The sequence below is a fragment of the Vipera ursinii genome (assembly GCF_947247035.1).
Source record: "Vipera ursinii genome assembly, chromosome: 7".
Taxonomy (NCBI): domain Eukaryota; kingdom Metazoa; phylum Chordata; class Lepidosauria; order Squamata; family Viperidae; genus Vipera; species Vipera ursinii.
The window spans coordinates 10,428,049-10,446,410 of record NC_139521.1 but is presented as its reverse complement, the minus strand read 5'-3'; the positions used below and the strand labels follow the sequence as shown (position 1 = coordinate 10,446,410).

The window sequence follows — 18,362 nt, the reverse complement described above, 5'->3', positions numbered from 1 at the left end:
TCTCTTCTGCAGGCAGAACTGGAGGCTTTTGAAAACAGATTAAAAGGACGTCGGAAGAATAAGAGAAAAAAGGACGAGATTGAAGTTGAACAACCTTTATGGCAAAAGTATAAGAATGTGCTTTTGCTGCCAGTCTGTGGAATTATAGTCTTAATGATTGCCTGGTTCCTAGCATACAATAACTGAAGTCTTAATTACTTCCGCATGCTTCTGTGTAAAGAGTTGGTAAAATATTCTGTGTTCTATATTGACAATTAATGGTCATTGGTATTTTCCAGTAATTTCACTGTTTATTGATAAAACAAAACCTATTTCGGTTTTTTACCTCAAAATCACTTTAAAATACCTTGTGATAATTGTATCATATTCAGTCCTAGGCAGTTTATGTCAGGTTCTTTAAAACATTTGCGTAAGATTAATCACGTATTGCTTCTCTGACATTTTGTTTCAGGTTATTTGTGGGGGATGCCGGTGCTTAGTCATTTTGAAGAGTGTTCATAAGCATGACCTCTTGGGTGATTTAAATTTTATATATTAAAGTTGGGTTAGTACACTTGCACAGTACTAGAGGTGTGTGGTTTAGCAACTAGCTAAATGAAATTTCAGAATTTTATTTTTCATTTAGTTAATTAATATAGGTCCTTAAAGGAAAACCTGAATTCTAATTATACTTTGTCAGATGTTGTTTATTTTAAAAACCTACTTTAAGCATTCTGTGCTCTTAAGATCCATTTTTGCTAATTATATAATCAAATAGCAGCTCTTTCCATATTAGACACTTTTCTACTGTGATTTCCACAATAGTCTATATGTACATGGCTTCTTCTTTAGATTTATCTGTCTTCAGCTGAAAGACTTCCAAACCATAGTATTTAAAGGTAATAAATCTGCTCCTCTGAAAAACTGTTTTCATAATGAAAATGTAGTTTAAATAAATTATAATCTCTGTCTGTTTTGTGTATAAAGTGGCACTCATTTTACCAATATATGTATGCTCACATATACAGTATAAAGGACTTACCTGATTCAGATGTGTTAATATGTTAAGAAGACTTACTGCAACATATAATAATATCTTAAAATTGTTTTAAGTGAACAGTTAAAAAAGTTCTTTAAACGTTCAAACAACCTGATGTATATTTACAGTATATTAACATTAGCCCATTAATAGCCCTTCTTCAAACCATTCAGATGCTTGGTTGTCCATAAAAATTCTATTAAAAGTTTTACGAAGAACATAAAAACTACACAATGTAATAGAGTAAAAGAAGAACGAAAGAAGAAAAGAAAAAATGTGGAACTATAAAAGAATATATTTAAAAAATAGAAAGAAGCTTCCGATGTCCCTTTTCATCATCATCATCATCATCATCATCATCATCATCATTATTATTATTATTATTATTATTATTATTATTATTATTATTATTATTATTATTATTCCTCTGTGCTACCCATCTTACCTAGAGGTGTTATTTTCAAATATTAATGAAATATTTACACGTTAGAAAAGTATTTAGGCCCAGCAAGTGGCTATATAGGTATATATATATGCATATAACTTTCAGATTATATATTAGAAAAATGGTCTGCAAATATTGTAATTTATTTGAGGAAGTGGAGACATAGTTGCATGAAATCGAAATTCATGGTACAAAACTTAGGCGGCTTTTACTGTTTAACTATAAAGATAGTTATATCACCCCACCCATAGCTTGATTTTTAAGTGTGTGCCTCGCCCCAAAACTAGGCTTTATTTTTGGGGTAGGGCTCATTAGGCCTACCCCCCAAAATCAAGCTAGGACTTATTTTCAGGGTAGGCCTTACTTTCGGGTGTATAAAGGGACAGACTTACCAGCATGTGCTCTCATAGGAGAATATATATAGTCAGTTGGATCTGGCAGGTCCTACTTCGTTTATATTTCTGTGCCCTTGGGAAAAAAACATTTGTGCAGTATAAAATGTACAGGAGAACCCAACTAACCACACTTCGTCAACACTGAAGAAAAAAACAACAACACAACTTGTGCAAATAGTCCTTGACTTAGGACCACAATTGAGCCCAAACTTTCTGTTGCTAAACAAGAGGTTTGCTCCATTTTACAACCTCTCTTGCCACAGTTATTGAGTGGAGCACTGCAGTTGTTAAGTTAGCAACACGGCTTTTAAGTGAATCCGGCTTCCCATTGACTTTGCTTGTCGGAAGGTCGCAAAAGGCGATCACGTGATCGCCCACACTGCAACCGTCGTAAATATGAGTCCGTTGCCAAGCGTCCGAATTTTGATTGCATGACCCTGGGGATGGTGCCGCGGTCATAAGTGTGAGAAATGGTCATTAGCTACTTTTCTCAGTGCCTTTGGGACTGAACGGTCATTAAATGAATGGTTGAAAGTTGGGGACTGACATGGTAGCAGTTGAAGAGTCAAGCCCTAACAAAAGAATGAAAGCTGGGCTGCCGAAGGGTTTTGCAAAAAAATATGAATTAGTAACGGAACAAACTACATACCAGAAAGCTCTCCAAATCTGAGCAAAGCTATTTATAAAATAATCCTGGTGTTAAATAAGAGTTCACTGTGGCTGTGTTTAGTTTTAAGAACAGGAGCCGAAGAATTTAGAAGCAGAGTTAAAAATCATTTCCATCGTTTCAAGATAAAGTAAGTTTTTAGGGTTTATTTATTTATTTATTTATTTTATTGATGGGATTTATATCCCGCCCTATCTCCTGAAGGACTCAGGGCGGCTCACAATACAACATATAATAAGTACATAAATCAAGATAAAATGAAAATTGAGAACATCAGTGCAATAAAAATTAGAGAATTTTAAAATGAATTAAAAATACTAAATATAAATTAATTGAAATGCCTGTCAGTCTAGGTCAGCTTGGTGGAACAGGTGTGTTTTGAGGCCGCGGCGAAAGGATTGGAGGTTTTGGGCTATCCGAAGCTCAGGGGGGAGCTGATTCCATAGGGTTGGTGCTCCCACAGAGAAGGCCCTCCCCCTGGGGGTCGCCAGCCGACATTGCCTAGCTGACGGTACCCTGAGGAGGCCTTCTCTGTGTGAGCGTACTGGACGATGGGAATTTGTTCCCGGCAGCAGATGGTCCTGCAAGTATCCCGGACCTAAGCCATGTAGGGCTTTAAAGGTAAGTACCAGCACCTTAAATCTCACCCGGAGGGCAACTGGTAGCCAATGCAGCTCACGCAGGAGGGGTGTAATATGGGAGTATCGGGAAGCTCCCATCACAACCCGTGCAGCTGCATTCTGCACCAGCTGAAGCCTCCGGGTGGTCTTCAAGGGCAGCCCCATGTAGAGAGCATTACAGTAATCAATACGGGAGGTAACGAGTGCGTGGGTGACTGTACGTAGGGCATCTCGGTCCAAAAAGGGGCGCAATTGGTATATAAGACGAATCTGGGCAAATGCCCCCCTAGCCACGGTTCCAATGTGATCTTCAAAACTGAGTCGTGAATCTAGGAGGACGCCCAGATTGCGTGCTTTATCAATGGGAGGTAACATCTCTCCTCCTATAGTCAGAGATGGAACCTCTTGGACTAAACGAGATGACGGTATGTACAGCCACTCAGTCTTGGCCGGGTTGAGTCGAAGCCTGTTTTCTCCCATCCAAATCTGTACCGCTTCCAGACAACGGGACATCACATCAAGGGCATCACTGGGTTGGTTCGGGGTGGAGATGAATAGCTGGGTATCATCAGCATATTGATGATATTTCACCCCGAAGCTACGGATGATCTCTCCCAGCGGCTTCATATAGATGTTGAACAGGAGGGGCGAGAGCACCGAACCCTGAGGCACTCCACAATTAAGAGGCCTAGGGCTTGACCTCTGCCCTCCTGCCAACACCGTCTGCGAACGGTCCGAGAGGTAGGAGGAGAACCAACGCAGAACGGTGCCTCCCACTCCCAGCCCCTCAAGACGACGCAGTAAGATACCATGGTCGATGGTATCAAAAGCCGCTGATAGATCTAATAGGACCAGGACAGAAGAATAACCTCTATCTCGGGCCCGCCAGAGATCATTCACCAGCGCGACCAATGCCGTCTCCGTGCTGTGCCCCGGTCTGAAACCCGATTGGTACGGATCTAGATATTCAGCTTCCTCCAGGTTCAAAGGGAGCTGTCGCGCCACCACACTCTCAACGACCTTCGCAAGGAAGCGAAGGTTGGAGACAGGACGGAAGTTGTTTAAAACAGCTGGGTCCAGTGCCGGTTTCTTGAGGAGGGGCCTTACCACCGCCTCTTTCAAGGCAGCAGGGAAGTACCCTTCACTCAGTGAGGCATACTATTTGTTAAAAAGTCCGGTTTTTTTAAACCTCGGGTCTTTGATTCTCCTATTTCCTGAAAGTGAGTCCAAATCAACAATTAAGGTCTCTTTTAAGATGGAAAAACCCCAAGAATGACAAGGTCTAGTAACTAAGGAAGAGTTGCCTAAGATGATTTCAGAGAAGCCTTTTTTGTAGTCTACTGCCTCAAGCAATAAACTTTCAGAAGAACAGTGGGTTATACTTTGTGTGGACAACTCAGAAACACCTCCTAATTGCACGCCTGCTTCTTCTGAGAGCTTTATGTATGTAGTGTCTCCTGGAAGTTTCTCATCCAGTGTGTGTTACTGGTAGGAAGTCGCCCAAATGTGAAAGCTCAAGAGAGAGATTCCTACTTGGAGTTTCCTAAGCTGGAAACATCATCCCAAAGTGGGTTTGTGTGTTTTCTGCAAAGTAGACAGCTGGACATTGTTTCTCCAAAAGGATGATGGCAAAGGATTTTGCCCTTAGAATGCTGGGGAATTCTGGGAGTTGAATCTTATAATTGCTAAGATTGGAAAACACGCACACAATCATTTAGAAAAGCCTTAGGACTAAAGATGATTGGTGCCTTGCATGCATGTCTCTGTGTGTTTTAAACAAGGGCATAAACTGCTTTGCTGAGTTTAGTAGTTATGAGGGATGTATTTAACAAATTAGGGAGGATGGGCAAAACTGGCTGGAGAATTATTCAAGATGGGATCTATGGAATATGCTGAGTCATAAATTATGATTCACAGACCAGAATGGCTAAAACATCAATCAATCAGGCCTATTTGTTTAGAGCAAGGGTAAGCAACCCTGGCTCTTTTATGACTTGTGGACTTCAACTCCCAGAATTCCTGAGCCAGCCATGCTGAGGGGACAGGGAGAGGTTTCCAAGCTGAGCCATGCTGGCTCAGGAATTCTGGGAGTTGAAGTCCATATTTCTAAGGCAGGGGTAAGCAACCTTGGCTCTTTTATGACTCGCAGACTTCAACTCCCAGAATTCCTGAGCCAGCCATGCTGAGGGGAAAGGGAGAGGTTTCCAAGCTGAGCCATGGTGGATTTTTGGGAGTTGAAGTCCACGAGTTATAAAAGAGCTAAGGTTGCCTACCTCTGGTTTAGAGTAGCTTTTGTCCAACAAGTTGAAGCATGGTTAACCAAACCACAGCTTATTTAATTAACTGAATGATCACTTAAACACAAGCCAGCAGTGTGCAGCAGCGACCAAAAAAGCGAATACAATCTTTGGTTGCATAAACAACCTAAAATCAAGTGAGGAATTACTGCATCCAGTTTTGATCACCATATTACAAAAAAGATGTTGAGACTTGGGAAAAAGTGCAAAGGAGAGCAACTAAGATGATGAAGGGCCTGGAGACAAAAACATATTAAGAACGGTTGCAGGATTTGGTTATGGCTAGTCTAGACAAAAAAAAAAAGAACATGATAGCGGTATTCCAGTATTTGAGTTCCCTTCCAGCTCTGTTCTGATTGAAAAAAATGTCTCAAACCATAAACCTGATGTGCAAGAGGCTTTCCACAACACACCAGGCTAAAATCCTGGTTTGTAGTTCATGTGTGATGCAATCACAGCTAATCAGAAAATAACAAGAGGCTCCATTGCCCTATCTACATAACACAATTGGTAGAAACTCACATTTGGAGTGATGCAACCTTTGGTGGTGGTGGGGATTAAAGGGGCGGGGGAAGGGGGGAAAGGAAGCTTTTTATACAGGTAGTCCTTGACTTATTGACCACAAGTGAGCCCAACATTTCTGTTGCTAAGTGAAACCTTTGTTAAGTGAGTTCTCCCTTATTTTACAACCTTTCTCGTCACAGCTGTTAAGTGAATCACTGCAGTTGTTAAGTTAGTAACACGGTTGTTAAGTGAATCTGGCTTCCCCATTGACTTTGCTTGTCAGAAGTTTGCAAAAGGGGATCGCATGACCCCAGGAATACTGCGACCGTCATTAATATAAGTCAGTTGCAAAGCATCTGAATTTTGATCACCTGACCATGGGTCGTAAGTGTGCAAAAACGGCCATAAGTCACTTTTTTTTTCTTCAGACTATCTTTGAACGTCCACTAAATGAACTACAAATTGTAAGTACAGGTAGTCCTCAACGTACGACTGCAATTGAGCCCCCAAAATTTATGTTGTTAAGTGAGACATTTGTTAAGTGAACCTCGTGTTATTTTACAGCCTTTCTTGCAACAGTTCTTCAGCGAATCTCTACAATTAGCAAGTTAATAAGCCGGTTGTTCAAGTGAATCTGGCTTCGCTTGTCGGAAGGTCACAAAAGGGGATCACACGATTCCAGGACACAGCACCCCCTCCCGAGTCAGTTGTCAAGCATCCCCCGTGCAAATCACGTGACCATAGGGAGGCTGCCACGGCCGTAAGTGTGAAAAAAAAAACCCTGGTCCCACGTCATTTCCTCCCCCACCCCCGTGCCGTTGTAACTTCAAACCGTCGCTAAATGAACTGTCAAGTCTAGGAGGACTGCCTGTACCTCTTTGTATAGGCCAGGGGTCAGCAACCTGAAACAGTGAAAGAGCCACTCGGTACCAGTTCCCTCACAAAAGGAAAAACTGGGAGCCGCAAAAAATGTGTTCACATGTACGTACATGCGCGCATGCACAGAACAGGGTTTGACTGAAGAGTGGAGCCAAGGCGAGATATGCACCTACCCTGCATATTTGAATTGATTGGTTGAACTTTTTTAGTCCCACTTTTTTTTTTTTTGGACTGCACATGGCAGAGGACTGGGAGCCGCAAGAGACGGCTGAAAGAGCCGCATGCGGCTCTGGAGCTGCAGGTTGCAGACCTGTGGTATAGGCCAAGGGTCGGCAACCTTGACTCTTTTATGACTCGTGGACTTCAACTCCCAGAATTCCTGAGCCAGCACCTGACCTGTGGTATAGGCCAAGGGTCGGCAACCTTGACTCTTTTGTGACTCGTGGACTTCAACTCCCAGAATTCCTGAGCCAGAACCTGGGGTCATGCGATCCCCTTTTGCAAACTTCTGACAAGCAAAGTCAATGGGGAAGCCAGATTCACTTAACAACCATGTTACTAACTTAACAACTGCAGTGATTCACTTAACAGCTGTGACGAGAAAGGTTGTAAAATAAGGGAGAACTCACTTAACAAAGGTTTCACTTAGCAACAGAAATGTTGGGCTCACTTGTGGTCAATAAGTCAAGGACTACCTGTATAAAAGCTTCCTTTCCCCCCTTCCCCCACCCCTTTAATCCCCACCACCACCAAAAGTTGCATCACTCCAAATGTGAGTTTCTACCTGTCTCTCTCGTCTAACCAGCCACCTAGTTTTATGGATGCAAAGTAAGGAGGCTCAGGTCGTGTTGGGGGGCGGTTGATAAAAGAAACGGGGACTTGGTCGAAGTCCTTTTTCATTAAATCAGCTGCCTCAGGTTGCCCTTGGAGTGCTTGTGCGGACTTCCTTAGGAAACGCAAGGGGAGAGCCAGGCGTCGAACTTTAATAATAATAATAATAATAATAATTAATAATAATAATAATAATAATAATAATAATAATAATAATAATAATAATAATAATAATAATAATAATAGTAATAATAATTTAATTTCTATGCCGCCCTTCTCCCGAAGGACTCAGGGCGGTGTACAGGGCAAATACAATAAAAATACAATGTACAAAAGGCGTCGCCTTCAAGCCGCCTCGACGGCTGATTTTTTTTTGGGGGGGAGGGGGGGCAAAAGCAGGCGCGATCCCTTCTCTTCGCGTCTGCGTCCGCCTTCCCGCCTGGCAAGCCAGGGAGTTGTGGTGGGGGGAGAGCTGAGGGTCTCAGCCGGACGCTCCGACGAGGACCCGAGCGGGGATCGCCGAACGGGCACATTCCGGAGCCGCCCTTACTCGGGAGCCGCCTGCCTGCCTGCCTGCGGGGAGTGGGGTGTGTGTGTGTGTTTGTGTGGACGGGCTGGCTTTCGCCGCCCCCGCCGCGTCAGGAGCCCGCCAGTCGGCTGAAGCGGCGGCGAAGAAGACGGGAGGGCACACAGCATGTCTGCTCCGGACCGGCTCCCTCCGGAGGCCGAGCGCGCCCGGCCAGCTTTTCCCACCGAGCAGGTAAAGAGCTGCGCGGCTCCTCTTCTACTTCGCGCGCTTTTTCCCAGCCCGGTCCTCCTCGGAAGACGGCGCCGTCGAGGAATCGCGCAGGGCGCTCAAACCTCCGGGTCAAAGCAGGCGGCTGCTAAGCCGCTTCGGGAGCCCCGCGGTTCGTGGGAAGCCCGCTCGGCGGCGGGGCAACAAGCACGGGGGTTTTGTCCCGGGGGTGGGTTGGGATGGGAGAGTGGAATCCAAAGCGGGACTGATGGTCTTGGGGACGGTTGACCTCGTTCGGGCGGACGCCGCGCCGCCGCCGCCGCTCTTGGGGCATCATCTCCCCGGAATCTGGTGGTTGCAAAAAGCCCGGCCCGAGTTGCGTCCTTTCTGCTTTAAGCCGAATCCGGCTGCGCTTTTTCGGTTCCAGAAAGCAACGAGCACGGAGGCGTTGGAAAAGCGAGCAGGAAGCCGGTGAAATCGTTGCAAGGCTCTCCGGTTTGCGTGCAAAAGCCCGGCTGGGCAGAGCCGGGAGAAGCGCGGGAACTCAAGCGTTGGGATTGCCCGCCGGACCCTTTCGTCGACTTAGGGGGATAACGCAATGCAGTGCAATGCGATGCGATGCAATGCAATGCAACGCAATGCAATGCAATGCAACGCAATGCAACGCAAAGCAATGCAATGCAAAGCAACGCAACGCAACGCAATGCAATGCAACGCGATGCAACGCGATGCAATAACAAGAGTTGTAACCCACCCATAACTTCATCATGCAATAAGGTTGGAAGGGACCTTGGAGGTCTTCTAGTCCAACCCCCTCCCCACCTCCTGCTGAGGCAGGAATACCATTTCAGACAAATGGTTATCCAGTCTCTTCTTAAAACACTTCCAACTGCCGGAGCGTTCGCAACTTCGGAAGGCAAGTCGTTCCACGGGTTAATTGTTCAGGTGGCGCCGTCCGACGCCCGAGCAGTTTCTGCGGGAGTCAACCTCCCTTTTTGCTCCGGGCGCGCAGAGAGAAAGAGAGAGAGAGAAAAAAAAAGGATTCGATTGAATTTCTCGGGAACAGGTTCAGCGGGAGACTTCGCTCGGGGTTTACCGAACGAAGCAGGTTTTTCCCGAGATCTCGCAGCAACTCGAAACCCTCAAGCGAAACTCCCCGATCGGCTACTACAACAAGCGCCTTACTGTGCTCGTGGTTGCGGGAACCGCATATCGCTTCGGGAAAGGTAAAAGTTGGGAACCCAACCCGCTGGCTCGCTTACAACGATCCGAAATCCAAATCGTGATGGAAGGCTTGACTCTAGCTTAACTATAGTTAGCGGCAGTGCTGCCTTAGCTCTTTGTGACTTTGGTGGCGTATACTGGGCTAATCGAGCCCGTTGGATTATCCCCCACCCCACCCCCTTTTTCTTTTTGGGGACTCATACGACTGCGGGTAACGTAGGGAACTTGGCCACTTCCATCACCAAGGGAGAACCCGACTTCGCAGCTTTGTTCTTTTGTAAGACGGGGACTGAGTCAGGCAGGGTTGTGGTTTATTTTTTATTTTACTTTGCAAACCGGATTGTGGAAGCAAATAAAGCCAGCAAGCCTGCCTGCCTGGCCCTGGACGCCGAATTCCCGCCTTTGCGATCCGGGCCGAGAGGTAGCTTGCAGACGCCGCGTCCTGCTGTCAGTCGCTGGCGATTTGCAAACTGGTGGCGAGAGTTTGGACTAGGAGGGGGAAGACACAGTTCAGATCCAGCCTCATTTTTTTTTCCCCGCTTGCTTTTGGGACCTGCGAGTCCCTCTTTCCTGAGAAGAAAGAAGGAATATGCCTCTCGCGAAGGAAAAGATGAGAGAGAAAGAAAATGGAGATGTCGCTGCTCTCTGAGGTTGGATGTTTGCAGGCGTTTCATTACCCGACTAGGTGACATCATCAGTGCTAATGAATGGTGGTGGTGGTGGTTGGAGGGGGATTAGACATACAGAACTTAACCCTGCCAGTGTGGTTTAATTTAATTTAATTTAATTTTAATCCCATTTATATCCCGCCCTTCTCCGAAGACTCAGGGCGGCTTACAATTTAAGCACAAATCAAATGTGCTTAGCAATAGCCTTCATTCTATGTATATGCCTGCTTATTAGGGCTTTTTTTGGGGGGGGGCAAGCGGCATTATTACAAAGTCAGCTTATTGCCCCCAACAATCTGGGTCCTCATTTTACCTACCTCGGAAGGATGGAAGGCTGAGTCAACCTTGAGCCTGGTGGGACTCGAACCTGCACTAATTGCAGGCAGCTGGTGTTACTTAAGGAGGCATTTGTAAAAAGGGTTGTGTGGGGTATCCATTTTGGGGGGACGTTGTTTGGAGGTGGGCTGTTTCCCATATTCCGCTTAGCTCTGGGTTGCTGTGTGTGTACTTGTACTCGTCTTGAGTTCTGTTCTTACACAACTCCTCTTGTGGGAAGGGTTGGGTTGTTACTTCAGTAATTGGGATCCTTGGATTTGAGCGGTTTTTCAACAGACTCAGCTCTAGGAAGGATATATACTACTCCCCCCCAAAAAAATAAAGGGAACACTTAAGCAACACAATGTACTGTATTTAATAGTAGGATGTCTTATTTTCTGTTCCCTTTATTTTTTTGAGCAGTGTGTGTGTGTGTGTGTGTGTATGTATATATGTATATAGGTTTGTGTGAGAAATTTTTTTTTTGGATTGCTAACAAAGAGTTAAAGGGCAATCCAATTTCCCCCCCCACAAATATGAGCTGTCACTGTTGTGACTACAACCTGTGGATGGCCTTGGGTTAGGCTGAAACAGGAAATAAGATTTGCCCCTTGTTTGGGGCCTAGCAAGGTATTCTAAATACTTAACAAACATTTTATTTATATTATATTATATTATTATATTATGATTTCTCTCCCACAATTTTTGTGTTGTGTTTTGTATTCCTACTTTGCCCTTTTCCTTTGAGATTCTCCTTCCAGGGTAAATATGGATTCACTCTCAAAGGAGAGCAAACCACTAAAGTGCTGAAATAATTCTCATGACTCGGCCCAATTCTGCTTTTGCTGCTATGCCATGCCTGAAAACCCAAATTTAGTGTTTTTTTAAAGACACCTGCAAAAAAAATGAATAGAGCAGCAAAAAAAAAAAAAGCAAACTATGGCAGGAGTACAGGGTGGCAGATTCTTGAATCTCTGTTCAATTAAAAAAAAGCATCCAAATATTTGCTAAAATACCTGAGGTTATAAAGAAGCTGTAAACTTCTACCTGGAGTTTTAAAGGGGGTACAGAGGTTTGAATCTTAAGCCATTTCCTCAGTCACTAACGATTCATTGGCACTTTGTGCACCCGTTGTGAGGAAAAAGCCTACTATCATTAGTGGCACACAACATTATCCCATAATTCTTTGTTCTGATGTGCAATGCCCGTAGGAGGAATATAGCCATGGGTCTGATTTGAAAACATTTATAATTTGTAGTTTCGGTGTGTTCATTCAGCTTCTACTTCTATGTTTTTTTTCCATTATGTGAACTCAAGAAATTAAGAAGGTAAGGTTTTCCAGATAATGTCAGTTCATTTTCTCAAAACAATCCAGAAATACAGTAGCTTGCTGCTTCAGGAAATATATTTTTCAACTAGCCATTTTGTTTTATAGTCCTGACATTCCCAGTAATCTTTCATACAAGAAACCTAACCAGGTTTGATGGGTGTTATTATTTTTTCAAGATTGGCTTCATGCTGCCACCTGCTGAGGCCTGTACAATCCCAGCAGCTTTTAAGTAAAAGCAAAAATGCTTCGTTGTACTGACCTAACTTTTCTCCTAGTACACATAGTCCTCGACTTAAAACAGTTCATTCAGTGACTGTTCAAAGTTACAACAGCACTACAAAAAGTGACTTAACGACCGTTTTCACCCGTAAGACCATTGCAGCATCTCCATGGTCACGTGGTCCAAATTCAGGCAGTTGACTCATATTTATGACAGTTGCAGTGTCTCAGGATCATATGATCACCTTTTTACAACTCTCTGACAAGCAAAATCATTGGGGAAGCCAGATTCATTTAACAACCCTGTTATTAATTTAACAACTGCAGGGATTCAGTTAACTGTGGCAAGAAAGGTAATAAAATGGGGGAAACTCACTTAACAAATGTCTCACTTAGCAATAGAAATTTTGGGCTTAATTGTGGTCATAAGTTGAGGACTACCTGTATAGTAGCATATTTGTGCAGCTCTGAAGAAACGAGGCGTCGTCATTGAATTAATCGGAGTGTTTCCTGATGTTTAGGGAAATTGAAATATTGAAAATGTGTTTGAGGGTTTTTCCATATGCCTTTGGTATTTCAAATAAACTAGGAATATTTATTGTCTATGAAAAAATAAAAATTTATGGTTCTCCAAACAGTACGCTCCCCCAAGCATAACAATAAAGTAAATGTAGTAGTCCAGTGACAAATACCTAAGTCAAAATAAATAGAAAAGATTTTTTAAAAAAGTTATGATTGGTGTCTTCTATTAGGCAGTCTCCTCAAGGAAAGAATGTGAATAATATTTCCCTGAAATAGATTACAGAATTGCAAATAGGAATCATTAGTAGTGTGAACATTGATTTATATCTGGTAGTTTATGAATCCGTTCAGCATAAAATTTCTTCAAACTATGTGATTTAATTAAGCATGTCCTTTTCAAGAATGAGAAATGAAAGTAATTTGCGCGCTCTGACTTCTGCAATAAGTTATGGTTAATCAGAGTGAAATGGTGTGAATTGTGATAGTGTGTCTTTGTAAATCTGGAATTCGTTATCTTGTGAAAAAAGGGTTGGAGCTGTTATTTCCTGTTGTGTTCTGCAAAAAACACCCAAGCTTCAAAGATGTGTTTGGAGTTGGTTCCGCTGAGGAATAAAATCCTGATTTCTCTTGCTTATCTAAATGTCTATGGAGATTCTTAGTCATCCAGGTCATAGTTATCCCAAAGGTGTTTTTTTTTTCATGAGGCAACTGAAGTTTCTTGTTTTTCACCTTTCGCTTTCAGCTGAGGGCTGAAGACGATTCTGGGATGAGAAGCGAAAGGTCTTCAAAGAAAAACAAGGAAGTCCAGTTGCCTCATGAAAAAGCAGCTTTTTGGGTCCCCTTGCTTATATTTAGGTGTGAATCTTTAAATGAGAGAGGTTCTCCCCCCCCCCCCCGCATCAATATTACATATAGCGGCTTCTCAAGTAGATGTGATGTTTAGAAGAAGTTTGCCAGGAACAGAAAAAGCCACACTGAACCTCAGTGGATATGGAACGCTGCCATTTCGGGGACTGCAAACGACAAAATTGGGAGAGTTCCTCACAGATGTCAGCTGAAATTAAAATACTTTGGGAGCTACCAGCCTCACATTGTTGATGGTATTTTTTCCCCTCTCCCAGTGAAAGCCAAGGGAAGTCTAAAGCAGTTGGAAAGGCGATCCTGAAGTTATAAATAGCTGTGGCCCAGCTATGTTAGATTCTCGGGACTCAGTGCTTCCCTGAGCAATGGAAAGTCTGAGGAAAAAAAAATACCACAATAAAAAATTAAACCTCAGGACACTGGAGAAAGCAATCCAGTACAGCATTGACAGTAAGTGCAAAGTCTCCCTATCAGAGTAGATACCCATACTTGATAAGGTTCACACTTATTGGGGTCCTTCAAGCCCGTTGGAGGCTCCAAGTCAATGTTGGCATGAAGCAAAGCCGTGCAGCTCCACGGTTGCTTGTCTAATTCCAGAAGGGGAATGGTTTTCCTGCTTCAGCTTAACGTCTGAAAAAGGAACTGGGAGAGTTGTCGCTGACTTTGGCTTCTCTTGAGGGAGATATCAAAGGCCAGCTGTAAGCAAAGGGTTGTCATCAGGGCAGATTTCAACAAGGAACAATTAGAGACCCCGCAGTGTAAAAAAAATATATGTGGAGACATGCGCCATAACAACTGTACAACAAATAGAAATTTGGTAGCCTAAGTTTCCATTTCTTTGCATCTGAAAAAGTTTGAAATGTTTGGATGTCTGTTATACGTATTAAAAAAAAAAGCAATGCAAATAAAACCAACTACATGTTAAGTCCCCAAACAATAGAGATTCCTTTTTTTTTAGAGAGATTCCTTTTTTAGGGCCAAATGGGGCCCAATCCTCCCAGGAAAAAAAAAAGATAGTAAATATGTCATGACGTGAAATCACTTAAAAGACTTTCAGGGGTGATATCTTTTGTATCATTTTATTAAATGTTTTAAAAGGAAGATTAAAAACCTAAGAAAAACCAATACAAAGTAAAGCAAGAAAAGGAAAAAAAAAGAAAGGAAAAGACAAAGGTGCAAAAAATGAAAGGTAAAAAGAAATAGAAACTCTTGGTTTCGTTGCAGCAAATGTGTTGATTGTATCCTATAGGCATAAAAAGCTCACTCCTTTCTATAATCTAATATTTTCTAAGCATTAAAACCACAAATCAAAAGTTTATTTTGTTTCATCAAAAAGTCTATAACGGTTTTTCAGTTAGCAGTAAATGCCCTTTCTCTAATAAGGGTGTCGCTTTAGCCATCTCTGCAAGTTCCCTCATCTTTATCAACCATCATCCATTGTGAGGAGTGCTGAATGTTTTTAGTTTTGTGCATATAATAATCTGACTGCAATAATGCAAATGCAAAGTTCCATGATTTTTCTCCCAGCTGTTCATTCATTTGTCCCATAAGAAAATTCCCTGGTTTCAATTGTATATTAGTGTTTAAAACCATATGAATTAATACATGTGTTTGAATTCAAAAACTACTGGCTTCGGTAGAGGTCCACCAAATAGAATGACCCTTCATGGTGTTCTATTTCCAGCACAAATTCAAAGTACCTTTATGCATTTCAGATGATTTCTCTGGTGCCCTATACCAGGGCTTTTCAGCCCATGGTACGCGTAGCACTGGTGGCACTTTGGCACCTGGCAGATGGCCTGCATACGATGGATTGAAAAGCGTTGCAAAAAAAAAAGTGTAAAAAAAATGTATAAAAGCGGATGAGCTGAAGTGGCGTCAGCGGCAGAGAGGCCTGGGAAAGAGTCAGCTGGAGCTGCAGTGTTGCTGGGGCTCTGCTGAGAGCCCAGGATTGGCACATGCGACTACAGGTGATTGGCACTTCCAGCACAACAGGAAGAGAAAAGGAGGGGGAGGGGGGAGAGAGGAGAGGATATAAAAGGAGGAGGAGGGGGAGAGAGGAGACGATACAAAAAAAGGAGGGGGAGAGAGAAGAGGATATAAAAGGAGGAGGGAGATGAGAGGATATAAAAGGAGAGAATATATAAAGGGGAGAGGAGAGTAGAAGGAGGAGAGGGGAGAAAAGGATATAAAGGAGAGGAGCGGATATAAAGAGGAGTAAAACGTACTTTTTTCCTTTTTTAGCGGTTTAACATTTTTTTTTAATCCCATTTATATCCCGCCCTTCTCCGAAGACTCAGGGCGGCTTACAATTTTAAAGCACAAATTAATGTGCTTAGCAATAGCCTTCATTCTATGTATATGCCTGCTTATTAGGGCTTTCGCCCCCCCCCCCAGCGGCATTATTACAAAGTCAGCTTAATTGCCCCCAACAATCTGGGTCCTCATTTTACCTACCTCGGAAGGATGGAAGGCTGAGTCAACCTTAAGCCTGGTGGGACTCGAACCTGCACTAATTGCAGGCAGCTGGTGTTACTTAAGGAGGCATTAGCCCACTGCTCCACCAAGGCTCTTTTACTAGATTATAGAATAAAATAGAAAAATACAGAAGGAAATAGTAGGACACAGTGGCGAGGAAAAAGGGAAAGAAAAGTGAGGGGGGGGGGAAAGGAAAAATCAAAGAAGGGGAACTGACTTCCCACTTGCTCTGTTGCAGTAGAACGAAGCATTAATATCGAACCTCAACTTTTTACTTTTCTGTAATAATATAAACTAGCCATTTGTATAACAACAAATCAATCTAATCAGTAAAACTCAAAATCCCCCCCCCCTTTTTTTTAAGTCATCAGGTTTTTGACACCTTGCTATGCACTGGTGGTACTCGGATATTGTCATGTCCTAAAAGTGGTACAATCAGTGAAAAGGTTGAAAAACCCTGGTCTAGGGTAGTGTCCTGGCCCCCAACTAAAATGCTTTTTAGCTCCAGATTCCAGACAGTATAACTCAACGAAATGGTTTTAAACAAATATTTATTGTCCAGGAACTCTAAAGCAGAGACTTACTTTGCAGTAGATTCGTCCGGTCATAATCATATCTGTCCATTTTCCTAGGTAAAAAGGGGTAATTCCCCATCTCAGCTCTGCGTGGTTACAGCTGTTAATTGATGCGTGCATGATGCTGAATTAGACAAAGGCTTTACAGCCTGGCATGTAGCCAGGATGTCCTGCAATAAACTTTGAAGCTCCTCCCCCTGGCTAGATAAGCTATAGGATTTACTAACAACTAGACTACATTTCCCAGAAGCCATCTCTTAAGGAAACAGCATTAACCCTGTAAATCAGGGGTGTCAAACTCAATTTCATTGAGGGACGCATCAGCATTGCGGTTGCCCTCAAGGGGCCGGGTGGGTGTGGCCTACTGGGTGGGCGTGGCTAGAGTGCATATGACCTACTGGGTGGGCGTGGCCAGCTCTACATCGTTCGCATCAAGGGTGCCTATGGGGGCCTGGGCAGAAGTGGGACAGATCTGGGGGTCTCTGGCAGAAGGAGGGTCTCTGGGCCAGGGCCAAGGCAGTGTGGGCCGTTCCCTCACTGTTTCCAGGATGGCTTTGCGGGCCACATGAAACCACTTCGCGGGCCGGATCTGGCCCCCCCCCCCCGGGCCTTGTGTTTGACATGTCTGCTGTAAATGCTAAATACTCTTAACACAGTTCTTAATTCCTAAATTAGCTATAATAATGGACCAGCTGAATATATACTGGTCCAGCACAGGCAGGGAAATCCCTTTGGACACGCCCTTTGGATGAAGCTTCTCTGATTGGACAACTTTCCATTGGGAGGACTGGGCCATGCACACAAAGGCTAATAAAGACGATGCAAATTCCAGGGTCAGGGGTCCCCCTGCCCTTTTGTGTTGCTGTTTCAGAGCACAGCAGGAATGGGGTGGGGTCTTCATATGAGAAGGGGGATCCTGAAACTACTCTGACAAGGCCAGATTGAGATCTGTCGCCATAACGACGCTTAGCCATCTCCCGTTTCTGCCTGGTGGCTTTTGAACTCCTGAACTTTTCCCTTCCTTGTTCCTAAAAATAAGATGGGGTTGCCCAAGCTAGCTGCCCTTATTCACTGCCTAAAATAAATTCCACTGGCTTAACAATAGTTACTGCTTTGAAATTACCAAGTGACCTATAAAATAAGTTTTACCCCTCATTAAGCATTTAAGGTTTTGAGAAAAAATATACCGTAAATACAAATAAATACAACATTATTATGTTGATTGTTTTTTGAACTTTGTAGCAGAGTCCTTGAAGTATCACTCAAAGATGAATTAGTTTAATTATAGATGCTTTTAATCAGGTTACATATCATAACAATTAAGGTTTCCACTTCTATTAATTCCTATTAATTCTATAAATTCGACTACAAATCCAGGAATTCCAACTGAAGCAATGAGGGATTCTCAAAAACTTTGGATTGTTATTATTTTTATAGGGAACAAATGCTCCTTTTAGATTCTGAAGTATTGTGTTGTATTTGTTTGTTTATTAGCTTTTATTATTTACAAGTAACTCAAGGTACAAAATATACATAATACTCCCTCCTCCAGCTAGAAAGTACTACTGTGTGGTGGGAATTCCCTTCAAATATTTTGTTGGATTTGAACCAGAAGGAAACCACATATACCAAAGACCTGTCTGGTCACGGGAGGCTTGATATGTAATTCCCTTGTTGGCATAAGTCCAGCAACATGTTTGCAGAGAAATTCCACACCATCAGGAATGAAATAGTAGATGTGAATGGATGCTAATTTCGGCACCTACAGTATTTGGACC

General features: G+C 43.2%; 1 protein-coding gene across 2 annotated transcripts in view; it reads left to right on the top strand.

Moving 5' to 3' along the window:
* Nucleotides 1-950, top strand: part of NFXL1 (nuclear transcription factor, X-box binding like 1) — a 52,824-nt gene extending 51,874 nt beyond the window's left edge. For both annotated transcript variants that reach the window (XM_083367394.1, XM_083367393.1), the window contains one exon: nt 13-950. In XM_083367394.1, the coding sequence (XP_083223520.1) occupies nt 13-186 (174 nt within the window). In that variant the 3' untranslated portion in view covers nt 187-950. The remainder of the gene's footprint in view (nt 1-12) is intronic.
* Nucleotides 951-18,362: the final 17,412 nt, after the last annotated feature.